Genomic DNA, 23,582 nt, shown 5'->3' on the forward strand with positions numbered 1-23,582 from the left:
CCCTATTGTCCTGTTGCTCCCTCACTTCAGGATTATTTCCACCTACATGGTTTTTACTCTTTTGCTGCTGAACAGAATTGGGGGAAGTCATAAAAGAGTGCTGACTGAGAACACAACAAATTTGTGCTGGGTAACTTTAATGGAGCCTTTGTTATATCAAGGCAATTCTTTTATTCTGCCTTAATTGATTCCCAATTTCACCCTCCACAAAACCATTCCAAACCTTCTTTTCTGTTCTTAAGCTTCTCATTCTTCCTCTCCCTACCCTCTCAGATGAGGATCTTGCCTTTTTATTGAGAAAATTGAAGCCATTTACCGAGCATACTATTCTCTTTTATTCATCTCAAAACTCCATATCATTCTAAATTCTCGCTTTCTTTTCTCCAGTCTCTGATAACAAAATGGTCTTTGTCCTTGGCAAGGTCTATCTTTTTTCATCTGCTTTCAAATCCATCTACCCACATCTTTTAAAACAAATTATCCACTAAATCATTCTTCCCCCCCACACACACACACTTATCATCATTGGTTTCTCCCTATTTATTGATTTCTTGTTTAATGCTTTCAAACAGGCTACCTCTCCCAATTCTTAAAAGGCCTGTACTAGACCTTACTATTCTCAAGCTATCATTGCATATTTTCCTCCCTTTTTTAGCCAGTCTCCTAGAAAAAGCTGTTTACACTAATCACTTTCATTTATTCTCTTCCTATTCTCTTCTTTATCCATTGTAATCTGCCTTCCAACATCTTTACTGAACTGAAATGACTCTCTCAAAAATAACTAATGATCTATTACTTGCCAAATCTGATGGAATTTTATTTTTTATTTGTTTTGTTTTGTTTGGGGGGGGGGGTGTTATGCAGATTATCTCTGCATTTCATTTGACTCATTTGACTATTCTCAAATCCTAGATGCTTTTTTTCTCTCTATTTTTGTGTCACTATCATCTCCTGATTTTCTTTTGCTACCTGTCTCACCATTTCTCCTCACTCTCTCATCATTCATACATGCCTATTAACTATGGGTATTTCCCAAGGCTCCATCCTGGTGCGTCTCTTCCTCTTCCTTCTCTTCCCCTCTTCTGAGTTTCTCTTTTCTTTCCTCTCTTCTTTCCTTTTCCTTTCTTTTCTATACACTTTCTTTTGTTGTTCTCATCAGCTTCCAGAAATTTAATTATCATTCCTTTACAGATGATTTACAGATCTGTATATCTGTATGTCCAGCCCTAGGCTCTCTCTTGAGCTCTCTTAAGTTCTATATCACATACTACCTATAGGGCATTTCATATTGGATGTTCCAGAGACATCTCAAACTCAGCATGTTCATGCAAAAAATATATATATATATATCTTTCACCCAAAGCCTCTAGCAAACTTTACTTTTTCTGTTGAAAATACCACTATTTGGGGACAGCTAAGTGGCGCAGTAGATAGAGCACCAGCTCTGAAATCAGGAGGACCTGAGTTCAAATTTGACCGCAGACACTTAACATTTCCTAGCTATGTGACCCTGGGCAAGTCACTTAAGCCTAAATGCCTTGAGGTGCTCTAGTTCAGGGCTTGTGCTCTATCCACTGTGCCACCTAGCTGCCCCATCCCCTCCCCAAGCACTATTCTTTCAGTCTACCAGATTCATAAACTAGAAATTATCCTGGACTCTTCAGTCTACTTTGCCTAAGTTTCCAAATCTTGTCCTCTCTCCTATATCTCTTGCATCTAACATTTTCCTTCTACTCATAACTATAACTTGAGCTTAGCTACCAGCTTAGTTCTCTACCCAGCTGCCAAAATGTTTTTCCTGAAATAGTGTCACTGTTCTAGTCAATAAACTCTAGTTACCTATTGCTTCTGTGTTCATATATGAACTCCTTTGTTTGATTCTTAAAGTGCTTTACAACTTGGCCCCAAACTACATTTCCAGTTTCATGAAATATTATACTCCTTCCAGGACTTTGATGTCCAGCCAAATTAACCTCTTCACAGTTTCTCACACAAGTCACTCCATCTCTTTACCCTTAAATTAGTTATTCTTTGTGTCTAGAATTTACTCCCTCCTCATGTTTGTCCTCATGCAATGTCTATTGTAAGGCAATGGATAAACTTAAGAAACAGTAATATCGCTTATGTTCATAGAAACAATTACTTATTCTGGATACTTGGCTTCTATTCATTTAACCTCATAGTAATATGCATTTATATAGCATTTACACATATATACATATATAAAACATATATATTTACATAGCACTTTAAGTTTTGTAAAGCACATTACAAATATTATCTCATTTTATCTCCACAACTACAATGCTATTATTATTCTCATTTTATACAGATGGAAACTGAGGGGGACAAAGGTTAAAGTTACTTGCTGCAGCTAGAAAATGTTTGAGGCAGTAATTAAACTCAGGCTTTCCTGACTCCAGATCCAATGGCTGCCTGTTGGCTGCCCTATGACACTGCTGATTCATTTTGAATTTGCAGTCTACTAGAAACTATAGGCCTTTTTTCATGAATTGTATTCTGGTCTTCCCTATCTGTATTTCCCTATCCTGTATTTCTATAACTGATTTATTTTTATTTTTAAAAATTTATTTTATTTAAAGGAATAAAACAATCATTTCTATAACAGTCTAATAAAAAAAGATGACTGCACATGAAACTGCAAATCTATTATGTACAACTTGCTTTCTTTATAAATATATGATAAAGTTATCATGTAAATCCCTTTTTTTCCCTTTTTCCCCTCCCTCCAATCTTAAACATGGCCACCATTGGACACAAATATATATGCGTGTATATATATATATGAAAAAAATAAATATATACAAACACACACATATATATATATGTAAAGTTATTTTCTACATACTTCTGTTTATCAGTTCTTTTTCTGGATGCAAATAGTATCTTCCTTTATATGTCTTTTATAGTTAATTTAGGTATTTATAATAGTCAAAAATGATTTATTCACTAAAAGTTGTTCTTAAAACAATTTTGCTGTCATTGTATACAATGTTTTCTTGCTTCTCTCATTTTATCGTCATTATTTCATGCAAATTTATTTTTAAAAAAACAACTGATTTTTAAAAACCAATATTAAAAAACCTGATGTTATAGACAATAGTGGCAAAGGATAGTCAGACATTAGTGGAAGCAAGTAGAACAAAGTCCAATTCCTCTTCCACATGACAGTCTTCAAGATACTTGAAGATATCTGACTATTACCATTCCCTCCCCCAATTTCTTCCCTTTTCTGGACTAAACATCTCTGGTTCCTTGGTGGGGAGGGCTAAAATATACATTGGCTTTCTTGAGAAAAGTGTGGGGCATGTGCAAAAATGTTTGTGGCAACCCTTTTTGTAGTGGCAAGAAATTGGAAACTGAGTGGATGCCCATCAATTGGAGAATGGCTGAATAAGTTATGGTATATGAATATTATGGAATATTATTGTTCTATAAGAAACGATCAGCAGGAAGATTTCAGAGAGGCCTGGAGAGACTTACATGAACTGATGCTGAATGAAATGAACAGAACTAGGAGATCATTATACATGACAACAACAAGATTATGTGATGATCAATTCTGATAAACATGGCTCTTTTCAACAATGAGATGATTTAGGCCTGTTCCAATGATCTTGTGATGATGAGAGCCATATACACCCAGAGAGAGGACTGTGGGGACTGAGGGTAGATTACAACACAGCATTTTCACTCTTTTTGTTGTGGTTTGCTTGAATTTTATTTTCTTTCTCATCTTTTTAAACTTTTTGATCTAATTTTTCTTGTGCAGCAAGATAATTGTATAAATATGTATACCTACATTGTATTTAACACATATTTTTATCATGTTTAACATATATTGGATAACTTGACACCTAGAGGAGGCAGTTAAAAGAAGGGGGGGAAATTGGAACACAAGGTTTTGCAAGGGTTAATGTTGAAAAATTATCCATCCATAAGTTTTGAAAATAAAAAGCTTTAATAAAAAAAAATAATAAAAAAGAGAATAGTGTGGGGGAAACTCCAGCTTATGGAATAAGAATATGTCAAATAAGCATATTTGACAAAAATTGCTGGGAAAACTGGAAAATTATATGTCAAAAATTTAGCATAGATTTATATCGCACACCCTATACCAAAATAAGGTCAAAATGGATACATGATTTGGACATAAAGGATGATATTGCAAACAAATGTGGAAAACAAGGGATACTTTATCTTTCAGATCTTTAGAGAAGGGAGGAATTTATGATCAAAGAAGAACTAGAGAACATTATGAAAGACAAAATGGACAATTTTGATTACATTAAATTAAAAAGTTTTTGTATAAACAAAAGCAACAGAAACAAGATTAAAAGGGAAATACAAACCTGAGAAAAAAATCTTTAATCCAGTGTTTCTGAAAAAGATCTTATTTCTAAAATATATAAAGAACTGTCTTGAATTCATATTGTATTCTTATAGTCTTGTATTCTTTAATATATATCATAATTTATTATATATGTAATATATAATATATATGTAGAATATATATATTCTTCAGTTGATAAGTGGTCAAAGGATATGAACAGACAATTTTCAGATGATGAAATTAAAGCCATCTATAGTTAGAAGAAAAAGATGCTCTAAATCACTATTGATTAGGGAAAAACAAATTAAAACAACTCTGAGTACCATCTCACACCTCTCAGACTGGAAAACAAATTGGTTTTGGCTTGTTCAGAACCAGAAACATGCTCTCAGATGATTTTATCAGTTTTTAAAAGGCAAAAAGTCAGAACCAGAGTTATGTAATTATAGGTTATGAAAGTTATGATCCCTCATCTAGGCCATAGATTAAAAAAAAAAAAAATAATGATCCATGTTGGAGGGGATATGGGAAAACTAGAACACTAATGCACTGTGATCCAACCATTCTGGAGAGCAATTTGGAATTATACCCAAAGGGCTATCAAACTACACATACCCTTTGATCCAGCAGTGCCATTACTAGGTATGTATCCCAAGGAAATCATAAAGAAGAGGAAAGGATATGCAAAGATGTTTGTAGTAGCAAAGAATTGGAAAATGAATAGATGAATGAATGGCTGAACAAATTGTGGTATATGGAGTTAATGGAATATTATTCTATAAAAAATGATGAACAAGCTGATTTTAAAAAGATCTGAAAAGATTTACATGAATTGATGCTGAGCTAAATAAGCAGAACAAGGAATACATTGTACACAGTAACAGCAAGAATGTGCAGTGATCAACATGAAAGACGTAGTTCTTCTCAGTGGTTCAGTGATCCAAAGCAATCTCAATAGACTTTGGTTAGAAAATGCCATTTGCATCCAGAAAAAGAATTAAGGAGACTGAATATAAATCAATATATGCTATGTTCATTTTTTTCTATGTTTTTTTTTTAAATCTCTCATGATTTTTCCCTTTTGCTCTGATTTTTTCTCTCCCAACATGATTCATAAAGCAATTTGTATTAAAAAATAAATAAATCTAGAAAAAAAATAAATAAAAAAGAGAACAGATCAGGGGACACACACTTTTTTTTTTCTTCTTTCAGGGTTTTCCCTTTTGTTTTGATTTTTTCTTTCAACATGATTCATAAAGAAATATGTATCTTGTTAATTTTTATTATTATTATTATTATTATTTTTACTGAGGCAATTGGGGTTAAGTGACTTGCCCAGGGTCACACAGCTAGGAAGTGTTAAGTGTCTGAGATCACATTTGAACTCAGGTCCTTCTGACTTCAGGGCTGGTGCTCTATCCACTGTGCCACCTAGCTGCCCCAAGAAATATGTATTTAAAAAGTTAATATACATGTAAAAATAAAATAAAATACATTAAAAAATAGAAAAAAAATCATAAAAAAAGAAAATAGTGTGAAAGTCATGAGAAAAGTAGAACACCTGATAATGTATCCCCATATTCATTAACATACTACTAAAATACTCCATGGGACTAACAGATCAAAAGCTCTTGAAATGAGATAGGGGATGGAGGTGTCCAGTATGGTGTATGTTTGATCTATGGCCTAGATGAGGGGTCATAACTTTCATAACCTATAATTATGTAACTCTGACTTTGACCTTTTACCCTTTAAAAACTGGTAAAATCATCTGAGAGCATATTTCTGATTCTGAACGAGCCAAGAACAATTTGTTTAAGGAGAACAAAATATTCCCCTTAAGTTTTTGATAAATAGTTCTTGGCTGTTCTCTTTGTGTGCTGGAAGGAAGGTTTGTTCCATCTGTCCAAATTTCTAATTAGCTGGTCTCTTCCTGGATGCATTCTTCAATCCTCACTAGATTAAATCATAGAATGTCAGAACTGGAAGGAAACTTAGAAATCATTAGGCCCAATCTCTTCATTTTACTCAGGAGGAAACTGAGGCCTATAGGAGAACTATTCAAAGTCACATAGCTAGACAGATACAACTAAAATCAGATCTTGGGTCTCCTGAGTCACAGACCAGTGCTTTTTCCTGTTCATTTAGCAAGATAGGGATTATTCACCTCATTTTACAGTTGGGAATACTGAACCCTGAGAGGGAAAGTAATTTATCCAAGGACAAATAGTAAGCTAGTGGCAGAGCCAAGACTTTACCCCAAATCTGAATTCTCATTCCAGATTTCTGAATTTGATTTACATACTATCATGCTATAGATTAGGATGGGGAAAAAGAAAAGAAATTGCATCAAAAGTAAGGATTCAAGTTACCCAGTCCTTGCTTCTCCTTTAGTAAATTCTCCTGGTAGTTCTAATATTTTTAATTCTGAGACCACATAATTTCACTCCCACTGTTATTTAATGACCTTTCCTCTGACATCATCACTGTAACTAATCCTTGAGAGCAGAGTTAAGATCGCAAAGTGAGAGGATGCATTTTTACCTAGGTTTTTCATCATATCTTCTCCTTGATAATCTAAAAAATGTGCCTGACCAAATTCTGAATGGAAAGCCAAGAAAAAAGTGATAGCAAGTCAATTTTGAAGCCCTGGGCAATTTAGGAATACAGGCAAAGAAGTCTATAGACATAGGGAGACAAAGGACTGGCCAGGAATATGAGCAGCAGGAGCACACACAAAAAGGGAGCATTTACAAATTTACAATTTACAAAAATTGATCCAACACAGACTACCAGGGCAGAAAGCACCAGGGAAGAAGGAGATTACAACAATGGACACAGGAATGGGTACTATCTACCAGTGCTATCACCCAATACCTATTTCTGGGTGATGAGTCTGGGGTAAAGAGGAGCAGTCATGAGAGAGTGTGGGCCCACTCTAATTCTATACTGAAAAAAAAAAGAAAAAGTTCCAGAAATGGATCTAGGAGTCTCTAATCCAAGGAGTAGAACAGCATGGATGCAATAGTAGACTTTATCTGACCATCCAAGTCTACATCTGAGTATCTGTATGAAACTGTATGAGTTTCCATACAGAAATTCAACAACAGACAAGCTAATGAATCCAAACCTGAGTTGGGAACTTTATTATTTTAGGGTACTGAAAACTTGCAGGCTCCCAAACTGAGCTGTGAAAACAGTAGAAAGATACAAAAGAAACCTCAGGCCAAATGTTCCCTTTCTCTCAAGAAATAAGCAGAACTTGGCACTAATATAAAGTCCACAGTTAAGAAGTAGGCTGGAAAAATGAGTAAACAAACAAACAAACAAAAAGAACCTGACCATAAAAGCTACTGTGGTGACAGGGAAGCTCGACACACAAACATACACAGAAAGAAATAACTTGAAAACACATTCAAGCAAAGATTCAAAGAAAAAGAAATGCAGCTTAGACACAAGTCCATTAAGATTCCTAGAACAGTTTTTAAAAATAGTTAAATTTTTTTTAATCCAAATGAGAGCTATGGAAAGAAGATATCAAAAGAGAATTAACAGCTTAGATAAAAGAAGTTCAAAATCTTACTAAAGAAAATAACTCCTTGAAAATTAGAATCTTTAGGCATAGATTAGAATCTATAGCCATATAGAATCTAAGGACTCCATGAGAGTTAGTTTTATAATTATAAAACAAAGTCAGAAGACTGAAAAAAATAGAAGAAAATCTTAAATATCTCATAGGAAAAACAACTGACCTGGAAAACAGATCAAGGAGAGATCATTTAAGAATCAGTGGACTACCTGAAAGACATGAATAAAAAAGACTCTAGTCATCCTATTTCAAGAAGTCATAAAACTTCCCAGATATTTTAGAACCTGAGCACAAAGTAGAAATAAAATGAATCTACCAGTCACCACCTGAAAAAAAATTTAAAAATGAAAGCTCCCAAGAATATTATAGCCAAAAATACAGAGCACTCAGATAAAAAGGGGGGGGGGGGAATACCATAAGCAGCCAAAAATAATTCAAGTATTGTGAAACTCAAGTCAGGATAACACAAGATTTAACAACTATTTGTAATATGATATTTTAGAAGGCAAAGGTTCAAGACTTACAGCCTAGAATAATGTATATAGGCAGCAAAACTAAGTATAATTTTACAGGAGGAAAAAAAATATAGATGTTTAATGAAATAGAAGATTTCCTGGCATTGTTGATATGAAGACCAGAACTGAGAAGAAAATTTTATATATAAATACAAGATTCAAGAGAAACATAAAAAAGGTAAATATGACTGCAAAATCAGAGGGGAATAGATAAGTTCAAATTTTTCATGTTTGTATATGGGGAAATGATATATGTAATTCCTTAGAACTTTGTTATTATTAGAGGTAAAAGTCTAATGTGTACAATTATATTACATTTGGATGTACTCAAAATAAGAATGGATGGGTGGAGAAAAGGAATGTACTGAGAGGAAAAAAGAAGAAAAAAGAATAGGGAAAGTTGTCTCACATAAATGGAGTGTATAAGGAAGAATTTAGACAATGGAGGGGTCAGTGGGAGGAAGCAGTGAAATTTGAACTTCACTTTCATTTGAAGTGGCTAAAGGAGGGAAGAATACACACATACACACACACACAAACACACACACACACAGAGTTAGATACAGAAATTCCTTTTATTTAATAGAGAAATAGAAGGGAAAGAGATTAAAGAAAAAGGAGAAAGGGAATAAGAAGAAAGGTAGTGATCAGAAGAATAATGGACTCTTAAAGGGGGAGAGAAATAAAAGAGAATAAGAGAGAGGGAAATATGTAATTAGCAATCCTAACTTTTAATGTCAATAGGATGAACTCTTCTCTTAGGTGGAAAAAGATAGCAAAATGAATTAGAAACCAAAATTTAACAATATGTTGTTTACAAAAAACACATTTGAAGCAGAATTAAAATAAGGAACTGGAGCAGTATCTAATGCTTCAATTGAAGTTTAAAAAAAGACAGAGGTAACAATCATGATCTCAGAAAGAGTGAAGCAAAACTAGATCTAATTAAAAGATATAAAGAGGGAAAAACATCTTGCTAAAAGGTACCAAAAACAATGAAGTAATATAATTATTGAATATGTATATACCAAATGGCATAACATCTAAATTCTTAGAGGAAAAGGTAAATGAATTATAGAAGAAAGAACGAATAATTATAATAGTGGGAGAATTCGATTTATCCTTCTTAGACTTAGATAAATCTATTATAAACTAGAAAGAAGTAAAAAATATTGATAGAATTTTTTGTAAGTTCAATATGAGAGACCTCTGGAGAATATTAAGTGGGAATAGAAAAGATATCTATTCTCAGTTGTGCGTAGAACTTTCACAAAAATTGATTGTTAGGTCATAAACATCTCAAAAAAATGTAGAAAAACAAAAATTAAAGCATCTTTTTCTCACCACAATGCAATAGAAATTACATTCAATAAAGAGTCTTTGGAGCATAGATTAAAAATTAATTGGAAACCAAATAACTTTATCTTAAAGAATGAGAATCCAAAAACAAATCATAGAAACCATCAATAATATCTTTCTTTGGCAGTGATGGTAAAAGGGCAAAGCAAATCCTAATATCTTTTTTTTTTTTTTAAAGTAATAGCTTTTTATTTTCAAAATACATGCAAAGATAATTTTCAAATTCACCCTTGCAAAACCTTGTGTTCTAAATTTTTCTCCCTCCTTTCCCCCCTACCTCCTACCTCTAGACAGCAGATAAAACAGTATAGGTTAAACATGTGCAATTCTTCTAAACATGTTTCCACACTTATCATGCTGCACAAGAAAAATCAGATCAAAAAGGAAAAAAAATTAGAAAGGAAAAAAAAGCAAGCAAACAACAACAAAAAAAGGTGAAAATGCTATGTCATCAATAATTTCAATAAAGGGAATGGCAACAATGAGAGAACATATCAAAATTTGTGTGATGCAGCCAAAGAAATACTTAGGGGAAATTTTCTATCTAAATGCTTATATCAACAAAAGAGAGAAGGTATAGATCAATGAATTGGGTATGGAATTTAAAAGAAACAGCAGTTCTCCTTCCCCAAATCCAACAAATAACTTCCCCAAAGTAAGCACCCAAATAGAAATATCAAAAATTAAAAGAGATGAATAAATATAAAAATTTAGCTAATAAATAAAACTATGAGTTTAGAGGTTTTTTGGGGGGGCGGGAGGGAAACAGGGGAATACAATGAAATAGATGTCATTAATTCATTTGACTTTTTTTTTTAAGAAAGAAACCCAAATTACCAGTATCAAAAATAAAAAAGATATATTCACAACCAATGAAGAAGAAACAAAAACAATTTTGGGGAAAGTTTTTTTTTTTCCATCTACTAACAAAACTGACAATTGAAATGAAATTGATGAATATTAACAAAAATATATAATCCCAGATTCACAGAACAATAGAACCAAATAATCATATCTTTTAAAAGAAATTTTAAAATCCACAGATTTTTAAGAGACCTTAAAAAAATCAGAACAACCCAAGACCAGACAGATTTACAAATGAATTTTACCAAACATTTAAAAAACAGTGAATTAATATCTCATAAACTCTTTGAAAACTATGTAAAGGAGAGACACTACTGAATTAATAATGATTTCGATACCTAAACTAAGAGAATCAAAAAAAAAAAAAAAGAAAGAAAAAAATTATAGAACAATTTATCTAATGAATATAATAATAATGCAAAAAAGTTAAAAGTTAATAAAATATTAGTAAGGAGATGACAGCAATATAGTACAAAGATCCTACACTCTGACCAGTCTGGATTTATGCCAGGAGTGCAGGGCTGGCTCAGTATTTGAAAAACTATAAATATAATTGGCTACTTTAGTTGCAAAACTACAAAAATCATATGATTATTTCAATAAACACAGCAAAGGCTTTTGGCAGAATATTCTTGTTAAAAACATTAGACAGCATAGAAATTAATGGAACAACCTTTAAATATCCATCTAAAACCAAGAAACACCATTTTCTGTAATGGAGAGAAGCTAGAAGCCTTTTCAATATGATCAGGAGTGAAGCAATATTGCACTAGAAATGATAGCTATAACAATGAGACAAGAAGAAGAAAATGAAGGAAGAAGCATTGACAAAAACTTCCAATAAAACATTTTTTTTTGGCAGATCATCATGTGATGGTTTAATTAGAAAACCCTTGAAAGTCAATTAAAAACTAATCAAAACAATTAACAACTTAAGAAAAGTTTCAGGATATATCATCCATATTTTGCATAATATCAATAGAATCAAACAAGAAGAGATAGGGAAAAAGAAATTTCATTTAAAGTTACTATGAACAATATAAAATACTTGGGAGCTTATCTGCCAATATACACAAAGGAACTATATGAATACAATTATAAAAAATTTCCACAAATTCCACAAAAATTCCACAAATATTTGAATAATATTAATTTGGAAACATCAATGTCGATAAACATTAATTGTTCATGGGTATGCTAAGATAATAACAAAAATCAAATACTACCTAAATTAATTTGGTTATTTAATACCACGCATATCAAATTACCAAAGAATTTCTTTTTTAGAACTATTAAAAAATAGCAAAATTAATCTGGAGGAACAAAAGGTCAAGAATAGCAAGTGAATCAATTGGGAAAAAAATAGGGGAAAAGGAAGTCTTGCTGTATTAGATTTTGAATTGTACTACAAAATCATTAAAACAATTTGATACTGGGTAAAAATAGGTTGATCAGTGAAACAAATTAGGTACACAGTATACAGGAATAAATGAGTGCAATAGCTAGTATTTTGAGAAGCCGAAAGACCCAACTATAGATTGGGTCAATAACTCACTATTTAACAAAAACTGTTGGAAAAACTGAAAAGTAGTTTGGCAGAAGTGAGATATAAATCAACATCTTATACTATATGCCAATATATATATATATACTATATATATATAGCTCAAAACAGGGACATGATTTAGATGTAAAGGGTGACGTCCATCATAAGCAAGTTAGTAAAGTGTGGAAGAAATTGTCAGATTTATGGAGAGGGGAAGAATTTATGACCAAACAAGATATAGAGAGGTTTACATGAGACAAAAATGGATAATTTTGCTTACATATAATTAAAAAGTAGAGCTAAAATTAGAAAGAAAAAAAAACCAGGAAAATAATTTTTAAAAATCTATGCAGCATGTCTCTGATAAGAGCCTCATTTCTAAGATAGAGGGAACTATTTCAAATTTATAAGAAAAGGCCATTCCCCAATAAATAAATTATCAAAGGATATTAATAGGCAATTTTTGGAGGAAGAAATCAAAGCTATCAATTGTGTGTATATGTGTGTTTCAAATCACTAAAAATTAGAGAAATATGAATTAATACAACTTTGAGGTACTATTTCATCCCATTAGATTGGTTAAGTTAACAAAAAAGGAAAATGACAAATGTTGAAGAAAATTTGGGACAGCAAGTACACTAATGCATTGTTGATGGAGTTGTGAAGTAGTCCAGCCAATATTGAAAGCAATTTGGAATTATGTCCAAAAAAACTATTAAACTGTGCATACCTTTTTTCCTTTTTTAAAAATAATAATAATAATAGCTTTTGACTTTTTAAAATACATGCAAAGATCATTTCAATATTCACCCTTGCAAAAACTTTGTGTTCAAAATTTTTCTCCCTCATTCTCTCCTTTCCCTCAGACAGCAAGACATCCAATATAGGTTAAACATGTAATTCTTCTAAACTTATTTCTACATTTATCATGCTGTGTAAGAAAAATCAGATCAAAAGGGGAAAAAATGAGAAAGGAAAAAAGCCAAGCAAATAAACAACAACAAAGGTGAAAATACTATTCTGTGATCCACATTCAGTTTCCATAGTCATCTCTTTGGATGAGAATGGCTCTTTCCATCATGTCTATTGGAACTGCCTTGTTAAATCCAATATATGCAAACATATTTATACAATTATCTTGCTGTGCAAGAAAAATCAAATCAAAAAGGGAAAAAATGAGAAAGAAAAGAAAATGCAAGCCAACAACAACAAAAAGAATGAAAATGTTATGTTCTGATCCACACTCAATTACTACAGACCTCTCTCTGGGGGTAGATGGCTCTCTTCATAACAAGATTATTGGAACTGGTCTGAATCATCTCATTGTTGAAAAGAGCCACATCCATCAGAATTGATCATTGTATAATCTTGCTTTTGCTAAGTACAAGCTTTCTTGGTTCTACTCACTTCATTTAGCATCAATTCATGTATGTCTTTCCAGACTTTTCTGAAATCAGCCTGCTCATCATTTTTTATAAAACAATTATATTCCATTACATTCATATACCACAACTTATTCAGCCATTCCCCAACTGATGGACATCCACTCAGTTTCCAGTTCCTTGCCACTACAAAAAGGGCTGCCACAAACATTTCTGCACAAATGAGTTCTTTTCTTTTTCTTTCTTTCTTTTTTTTTTTTTTAAATGATCTCCTTGGGATATAGGTCCAGTAGAGACAGTGCTGGATCAAAGGGTATGCACAGTTTTATAACTCTTTGGCCATAGTTCCAAATTGCTCTTAAGATCAGTTCACAACTCCACCAACAATGTATTAGTGTTCCAAACTGTACATACCTCTTGACTCAACAATTTTGCTACTAGATCTCTACCCCTAAAGAAATCAAAGAAAGAGGAAAAGGATTCATATGTACAAAAATATTTATAGCAATTCTTTTTGTGGTGTCAATTAGAAACTGAGGAATTCAGTTTTAATTATTTCCCCTAAATTGGGGAAGAGCTGAACAAATGATGGAATACTATTTAGTTGTAAGAAATGATAAAGGGGATAGTTTCAGAAAAACCTGGGAGAATGTGTACAAACTGAGGCAAAGAGAAGTGAGCAGAACCAGAAATAATAACAGCAATGTTATAAAGATGTTCAACTTTAAAAGTAACTCTGAGCAACACAATGATTAACCATAAGTCTAAAGAACTTGTGATGAAACCTCTAGAAAGATGATGGATTCAGACTATAGATTGAAGCATATTTTCTTCTTTTTCATTCTTTTTATTTATTAGTTTTTGGACATGGCTAAAGCAGGAATATATTTTCCATAGTTATAGATATTGGTAATGGGATTTGTTTTTCTTGTCTTCTCAGTGGGTGAGGAATGGGGAACAGGGAAGTAAGATAATTGAGAAATAAAAATAAAATAAAACTCAATTCAAAAAGTTGTAACCTGACCTCCTTTTAGGATAATTTCATCCATACACACAGACACACAGACACACACACACACACAGACACACACCTATATATATACACATATATTGATGTGTATATATATATATATATATATATATATATATACACACACACATTGTATATGTATATGTGTATGTTTGTTTGTATATGTTTGTGAATGTATATCACCCTGTCAAACTCATTGTTATGATCTTCCAACCTTTACGCCAGTCTCCTCACTTCACAAAAAGTTCAGTACTTGTATTAATTGTCCTTCTTTTCCACTCAGCATCTAGTCTCATATGTAGGGATTTTGGCATATAGATTGATATCCCTTCAAATGTTCTTATCTTCCAATTTATTAACCTTTTTAACTCCCATTACGTATATCTTCACTCTCCCTTTGCCACTCACAGAGATGCAAGTACTCATCATCCTCCATAAATGAGTTACCTTCATGATTTTGATCTTTGAAACAGCCCTCTCTGATTGCACTCTCTTGATCTTCCATCTACCATTTTGACTCATTCCTCCTAAATAACTTCTTTAGTTCCTTTTACCTTTCCTGTTCTCTTAGTCAGCCCGCTTTGCCCTTATTGTTCTTTCTTCATAGTCTTGACCCAATAGCTGATTAGATTGTTTCTCCAAAGGAAGCATAATATGATGGAAAGGGCCCTAGCTTTGGAATTAGACAATCTGGTTTGAAATTCTGACTTTGCTGATTATTTCCTGCATGGCCTTGGACAAATAATTTAAACTCCTGGGTACTCAGTTTTCTCACCTTTAGATCTAAATGAATCTCTAAGGTCCTTTAGAATTCCAAATTTAGGGTTCTATGAACTACAATTAATACACTATCCTCTGTCGTTGAATCTCTTGCTCCTTTGTTTTACTGCCATTCATGCCCAATCAATCTTCAACTGTGAGTTACCACCCCACCTTACCCCCCCAACTACCCAAGGGCATGTTGATTAATGTTTAACAACCCATGAAGGGTGGGAAAAGTATCTGTAGTACACTTTTAAATTTGTTCTGCTATTAATGTTTTCTCCATAGCTTTTTAAAGGCTAAATAATCAACAATAAATCAATAAATAAATCAAACTTAGATTTGTTGTATTTGCTAATTTCTAAAGTGTAAATATTCACAATGAAAATTTAACACTTGGTTCTCTGGATCCCATTTGGGCTGCCTTCAGCATACCCATGGTTAATCCTGTCATTCCCCTCTGTCTCATGGTTCTTCTTTATTTTTTAAAAAAAAATTGGGGTTAAGTGACTCTCCCAGGGTCACACAGCTACTAAGTGTTAAATGTTTGAGGCTGGATTTGAACTCAGGTTCTTCTGACTCCAAGTCAGTGCTCTATCCACTCTACCATCTAGCTGTCCTCTTTTTCATAGTTCTTAATGGTGTTAAAAGAAACCACGTAAAACCATACCAATCTAGTACACTACTAAGATAACATAAAAAAAAAATTGTGCTACGTATTTTCATTTGAAAGCTTGCTACTGCACATCAAGTCTTTTATTCTTCCTTTAGGAAGCTTTTTCACAGCTTTTTCTGACCTTCTTTAACTTTATGATAGTTGTTCCCCTCTCAATCTCCTCTTCTAAGATGGCCTTGGCATATATTTTACTGAGAAATTCAAGACCATCCATCATGTGCTCTCTACTCCACATCTCAAAATCCTGATATATCCTTTCTCCCTTTATTCTGGTATCTAAGGCCCTTAATGCCTATGGTCATTGGCAACTCTCCTTATGCTCTTAAATGCATTTCCTCCAGGAGTTTGCTTAATAATTATTCCCTTTCATCTTCAATCTCTCCATAAATATTGGCATCTTACCTAGTACTTACAAACATGCTTAAGTCTCCACCACCCTAAAAGACTTTCCATTTCAAGTTTTCACTCTATTGTCCTACATCTTTTCTAGGTTTTCAACCTTGGCTGAAACTCCCTAACTTCCCTAAATTCAAACCTTTTCCAAACTTCCCTAATTCATTTGAGAGTATCACTATTATTTTAATTTCTCAGGCTCACAATCTTAAAGTTTCAACTCTTCATTTTTTCCCACATATCCAATTACCTTTCCAAGTCTTGCCAGTTTACTTGCATGATATATCCTGAATACAACTCTTTTTCTCTACTTATACAACCCCTATTCAGAGCCTCACCCTCCTGCACCAGAATGTCTTGATAAAAAAAGAAACAAGCATCTATTAAATATCTCTATCTAAATATTAAATATCTACTATTTGATTGTGAAAATATGTTCAAAAGAATAGCACATTAATAAAAAAAGGAAAAAAGGGGGGAAAAAAGAAAAAAAATGCCTAAGCTAAAAAAAAAATGCTTATTCTTTAAAAGAAAGAATAGCACATATTAAACCTATATCAAATTGCTTGCTGTCTTGGGGAGGGAGAGGGAAGGGAAGAAAGGGGAAAAAATTTGGAACGAAAGTTTTATAAAATGAATATTGGAAACTATCTGTGTATTTGGAAAAATAAAATAGTATTGATAAAAACCCAACTATTATTTCATTTGATCTCTCAACAGTCGTGGGAGATAGGTGCTATTATTATCCCCATTTTGCAGTTAAGAAAACTGAGACAGACAAAAGTTAAATGACTTGTTCAGAGTCAAACAGCTAATAAGCAGGTGAGGTTTATTTGATCTTATATCTTCCTAATTCCCAGCCCAGTGTTTTATCCACTGTACCACTTCAATGCCTGTAACAGCTTATTAACTGTGCCAGTCCCTCTTGCCAGTCCCTAGTGCCAATCCTCTTCAGGCTTCAAAGTGGTACAATAGGTGGAATATTAGCCTTGAAGTAAAGAAGATCAAATGTTCTTATTAGCAATGTGATTTGGGGCAGATAATAGGACTTCTAAATTAACCTCTAATATAATCTATAAAATAAGCTCAATTTTTCTGTCTGTAAGATGGAATGATAACACTTACTTCTCAGAGTTGATATGAGGATCAAATGAGTTAATATAGGAAAAAGTGCTTAAAAAACTTTAAAGCACTATAAAATAATAGCTACTAGTATTTTTAATGTTATTATTTTTTCTTCTTCTCCTTCATCATCAATCATCATCATTAATCCAGATAGTACCACCCTGCTTAGAAACCTTCAATATTTTCATATTACTTTTAGAATAAAATACAAACTCAGCCTGCTTTTTAACACTCTGCTTTACCTAACTTTATTCTTCTTTATACACATTATATTTCAGCCAAATTAAACTTCAGTTTAATTTGCTGTTCCCCAAATTCAACATTCCATTTCCTATATTTATTTGTGCACCCATACAGTACATCCCTCAATATTGGGAATGTTCTTTTTCCTCATGTTTCAGAATCTGTATTTGTTCAAGGTTCATCTTAGGTGTCATGTTTTTCATGAAACATTCCCATCCCTGACATCTTTAGCTGTTAGTTCTCTGTCTGTCTGAATCCTCTTTCTCTCCCTCATATCTTTCCTTTCTTCTCTATGTTTCCTCTGTCTCTTTCTCTCTTTTTCCCCTCCTATCTCTCCTCTCTCCCTTCCTCCCTGTCTCTGTCTGTCTCTATCCCTCCTATCTTTCCTCTCTCTTTCCTTTCCCTCTTTCTTCTCTCTTCACCCCTTCCTCCTATCTTCTCTACTTATCTGTCTCTCCCCAAATTATCTTGTATTTACTTTTTTGTGTATATATGTTGCATCATCCCCTACAGTGGCCAGAGATGGTCTTAATTTTTTGTCTTTGTATCCCCACTGCTTAGCAAATAGCAAGCACTTAAAATATGTTTGTTGGTTTTAATTGAAGGGTATCTCCATGCTTTGTTGCATTTTATTTTAAACTCTACAAGTTTCTTGATACAAACCCTCCTTTAACTCAAGAGGAAACACATACTTGAAATAAAGGGCCAGGTCAGTAGCAATGATTGCAATATCCATCATGTGGATGACATGCTCGTGCTGCCTTCGATTAAGGTTCTGGAAGATATTTAGATTCTGAGGGAAAACAAAAGAGAAACATATTTTTAAAACTGTAGCATTATCCTGCCAAAGGATTTAGAGCACCTGAGATGAAAACTGCTTAACAGAGAAGAAATCTTTCATTTGTTAGTCACTGACTAAAAAGTTCCTACACCATAAAGAGACTTTCTCTTGCTATGAAAAACGGGTCTCAAAAGAGGCAAGATGTGTGGATGCAGAGATGAACTCAAATATTTGAGTTTGAGTTTTGAGAAAGACTGGATTGGGTGTGGAGGGAGGCAGGATTGCTAGTGATTTGAGAGAACTAGAGTGCAGTCCTTACTGCTATTGCTTACCATGTTTAGGAGACATCTTGTAAATCACTTAGCACAATGCTTGGCACATGATAGGTACATAAAACTTCTGTTGTTGTTTTTATCTTGAAACTAAAATGGGAAGTGTGTCTTGGTGAACCAGCCATTGCTGAATTTCTTCCATTCTGGAGAACTAATTACAGATGGTGATTTTTGCCTGTTCTTATTTAACCTCTTCCTTGTCTCCCCCTCACTCTTGCTTTAGAGTGTATGATAAATAAATGCAAAGTTGACCTTTCTTTAAACTTTAAAAAAATTCTGTTCAATTAATATTAAAAGTTATCATAAGATAAAAGTATGGTTGACCAAAACAATTTTTATGTAGTATTTTATTAAGGGCAATAGGATGGGAGATTGAAGAAGAGGCAGTAATTAGCATGGTTCAAACACAGAGGAATATTGAGAAAGAAAACAGTTGGAAATTGCCAAAATCATAATCAACTGGGAGGTTTGGGAGCTATATGAAAGAGAATTTTGCTGATTTATATTCCATAATTTCTCAAAATAGGATAAGAACATAAATCCAGTTGTTTTTTGCCCCTAATAGCAATTTCTGTCTGGAGAGAAGATAGATGAAGTACCTCTGAAGGTAACATGGCTTTGTCCATGGTTCTACTCTGACATGCTCAGGGAAATCTCTTCACAGGGTAGAACTGATGACTAGATGATGACTAGAAAGTCACATCTAATGGAGAAGAGATTGCAAAGGTGAAGGCCAGATGGAGAGAGAATAGGAATCCTATTCCTTTCCTGCCATTTACATTCTTAGAGTTGAGTTGTTTAAAGCATTGAGAGGTTAACTGACTTGACTAGACACAGCCAGAATGATTGAGAGGGAGGATTTGAACCCCAATCTTTCTGGTTCCAAGACTACCTCTTTTCCCACTAGATCATGATACCTCTCAATGAAGGCTGGAGTCACGTACAACACTCTTTTATTTCACCTCTATCTCATTTTTTAAAAAACAATATAGATTGTGGATACAATGATCCACCATGATTCCAAAGGACTTTTAATGAAAAAGACCATGTATGTATTTACAGATAGGGAACCAATGGATGCAGAGTTTCTTGGACAGTCTATACATACATGCATGTGTGTAGATATGTGTATATACATGAAGTGGGTATATACACGTGTATATACAAATTTATATAAATGGTTAGTTTTTATTTCATTCTCAAAAAAGACCAAAATGAATCAAGGTATGGCTGATCAAACCAAGATGAGTTTGGAAGGCTTAGGTTAGGCACAAATAGTCCATATGAAAATTTGGAGTGGAGATGTCTCTGAATTTGCTTATCTCACATTTCTTTTGAGCTACTATAATTCTACTTTGTTTATAGAGCACACACCATGCTAGGAAGCTTTTTGCCTGAGTCTCTAGTGTCTCACAATTGATTCCAAAATTCTTCAGAAAGAGCTTGAGAATGTCCTTGTATTGCTTCTTCTGACCACCATGTGAGTGCCTGCCTAACATGAGTTCTCCATAAAATTGTCTTTTAGGTAAACATTTGGCATTGGAACAACGTGGGCCAGTCCACTGGAGTTGTGTTTTCTGTAGTAGAGTTTGAATGCTTGGCAATTTAGCTTGAGAAAAGACCTGTGTCCAATATCTTATTTTGCAAGGTGATCTCCAGAATTGTCAGAAGACAATTCAAATGGAAGGGATTAAGTTTCCTTGCATAGTGCTGTTAGATCAGGGGTCCTCAAACTTTTTAAATAGGGGGTCAGTTCACTGTCCCTCAGACTGTTGGAGGGCCAGACTATAGTAAAAGCAAAAACTTTGTTTTGTGGGCCTTTAAATAAAGAAATTTCAGAGCCCTGGGTGAGGGGAATAATCGTCTTCAGCTGCTGCATCTGGCCTGCGGGCTTAGTTTGAGGACCCCTGTAGATGTCCAGGTTTCACAGGAAGACAATAATTAGGTCAGCACAATGACTCTGTAGACCTTGAGTTAGATAGGCAGTCTAATGCCTCTTCTTTTTCATACTTTCCTTCAGAGCTTCCCAAACACTGAACTAGCTCAGGCAATGTTTGTTAACCTAATCATCTGTGGATGAAGAAATTGAAACTATTTCTAGTCATATGAAAAGATGCTCCAAGTCATTATTAATCAGAGAAATGCAAATTAAGACAACTCTAAGATACCACTACACACCTGTCAGATTGGCTAAGATGAAGGAAAAATAATGATGATTGTTGGGGGATGCGGGAAAACTGGGACATTGATGCATTGTTGGTGGAGTTGTGAACGAATCCAACCATTTTGGAGAGTATGAACATGCTCAAAAAGTTATCAAACTGTGCATACCCTTTGACCCAGCAGTGTTACTACTGGGATTATATCCCAAAAAGATTATAAAGAAGGGAAAGGGACCTGTATGTGCACGAATGTTTGTGGCAGCCCTTTTTGTAGTGGCTAGAAACTGGAAACTGAATGGATGTCCATCAGTTGGAGAATGGCTGAATAAATTGTGGTATATGAATATTATGGAATATATGTTCTGTAAGAAATGACCAACAGGATGATTCAGAAAGGCCTGGAGAGACTTTACACGAACTGATGCTGGAGTGAAACAGCAGGACCAGGAGATCATTATATACTTCAACAACAGTACTATATGATGACCAGTTCTGATGGACCAGGCCATCCTCAGCAACGAGATCAACCAAATCATTTCCAATGGAACAGCAATGAACTGAACCAGCTATGCCCAGAAAAAGAACTCTGGGAGATGACTAAAAACCATTACATTGAATTCCCAATCCCTATATTTATGGCCACCTGCATTTTTGATTTCCTTCACAAGCTAATTGTACAATATTTCAGAGTCTGATTCTTTTTGTACAGCAAAATAATGTTTTGGTCATGTATACTTATTGTGTATCTAATTTATATTTTAATACATTTAATATCTACTGGTCATCCTGCCATCTAGGGGAGGGGGTGGGGGGGTAAGAGGTGAAAAATTGGAACAAGAGGTTTGGCAATTGTTAATGCTGTAAAGTTACCCATGCATATATCCTGTAAATAAAAGGCTATTAAAAAAAAAAAAAACCTAATCATCTGTGTACATCCTTGGAAAGTATGCTGTCAAGAATGAATATATATTCACATTTCTTGCCTTTACAAAGAGTGGGGCAGGAGATCAAAGGAAAGGAAGAATTTGGAACTGAAAATAAAATAAAATTGAATAAAAAAATAAACTACCAATAGATGAAGGTGAGTATATTTTCCAAGGATAAAAGCTGTAATCTACTTATGGTTTTTCATCATATGTCATTTTGGTACATTATTTCTCACAAATCCTGCATAGAGATTCTTCCCACTATCTAACTGTTATCTTCATTGTGACAGGAAGAGAACTTTAGGATCTTTCTTTAGATCTAGATTATTTCATGGGTACTAAGGCAGCACTTAGTTAGTTTTATCTTTTGCTCTTTTCAAATGACCAGCCCTCCTCCTCCAATGATTCCACTCTCCAGAATACTCTTCTTCCTCCTCACAACTAAGTTGCCATCATATAAATCCTTCTATTTTGAGGTTTCTCTCTCCTAATATTACTATATCAGGAAGGTTTCTTTTTTTTAAATTAAAGCTTTCTATTTTTCAAAATATATGCATGGATAATTCTGCAACATTAGCCCTTGCAAAACCTTGTGTTCCAGTTTCCCCCTCCTTCTCCCACTCCTTTCCCCTAGATGGCAAGTAGTCTAATATATGTTAAACCTGGTAGAAATATGTTAAATCCAACATATGAATACACATTTATACAATTATCTTGCTATACAAGAAAAATTAAATCAAGCCAGAAAAGAAAATGATGAAGAAAATTAAATTAAGCAAACAACAACAAAAAGTGAGAATGCTGTGTTGTGAACCACACTCAGTTCCCACAGTTCTCTCTCTGGGTGTAGATGGGTCTTTTGATCACAAGACCATTGCAATTGGCCTGAATCATCTTATTATTGAAGAGAGCCACGTCCATCAGAATTGATCATCTTGTAGTATTGTTGTTGTGTATAATGATCAACTGGTTCTGCTCATTTCACTTAGCATCAGTTCATGCAAGTCACTCCAGGCCTCTCTGAAATCATCCTATTAGGAAGGTTTCAGCCATACTCCATGTCACTCATAATTCAACTCCCCAGTTTTTTTCCCCTTCTTCCTCTTTTCCACACTTTGCCCCTTTCACTAGTAGCCTTTCTAACTCTTCAACCCTAAAGATTTTCAGTTCACCTTTTTATGTACTACCTTCATACATTATGGTATGACCTCTTTGAAGGTAAGAGCCTTTTTTTTTTTTTTGCTAACTTATGTTTCTATTTTTGCATTTAATATAGTGCTTAACACTATGTTAGTACTTAACAAATGCTTCTTTAAAACACATCCTGGATATCATCTCTTCCATCATATCGTGCACATGAGTCAAATCACATGTTGAAAATTGGAAGAGACCTCAGAGCCCATCAAATACAGCTTATTCACTTTATGGATGAGGAACAGAAGCCTGCAGAGATGACACATCTAAATCATACAGAGAATAATTGTCAAAGATAAGTTTAAAACGAGGGTCCTCTGGCTCCAAATCTAGTCCCCTTTTCATTGTA

At 33.8% G+C, this 23,582-nt stretch overlaps 1 protein-coding gene across 1 annotated transcript in view; it reads right to left on the bottom strand.

The window, feature by feature from the left end:
• Positions 1–23,582, bottom strand: part of PDE6A (phosphodiesterase 6A) — a 90,171-nt gene that overhangs the window by 12,017 nt on the left and 54,572 nt on the right. The window contains exon 16 of the mRNA XM_031953505.1: positions 18,531–18,631. Within this exon, the coding sequence (XP_031809365.1) occupies positions 18,531–18,631 (101 nt within the window). The remainder of the gene's footprint in view (positions 1–18,530; positions 18,632–23,582) is intronic.

Source organism: Sarcophilus harrisii, chromosome 2 (genome assembly GCF_902635505.1).
Source record: "Sarcophilus harrisii chromosome 2, mSarHar1.11, whole genome shotgun sequence".
Lineage (NCBI taxonomy): Eukaryota > Metazoa > Chordata > Mammalia > Dasyuromorphia > Dasyuridae > Sarcophilus > Sarcophilus harrisii.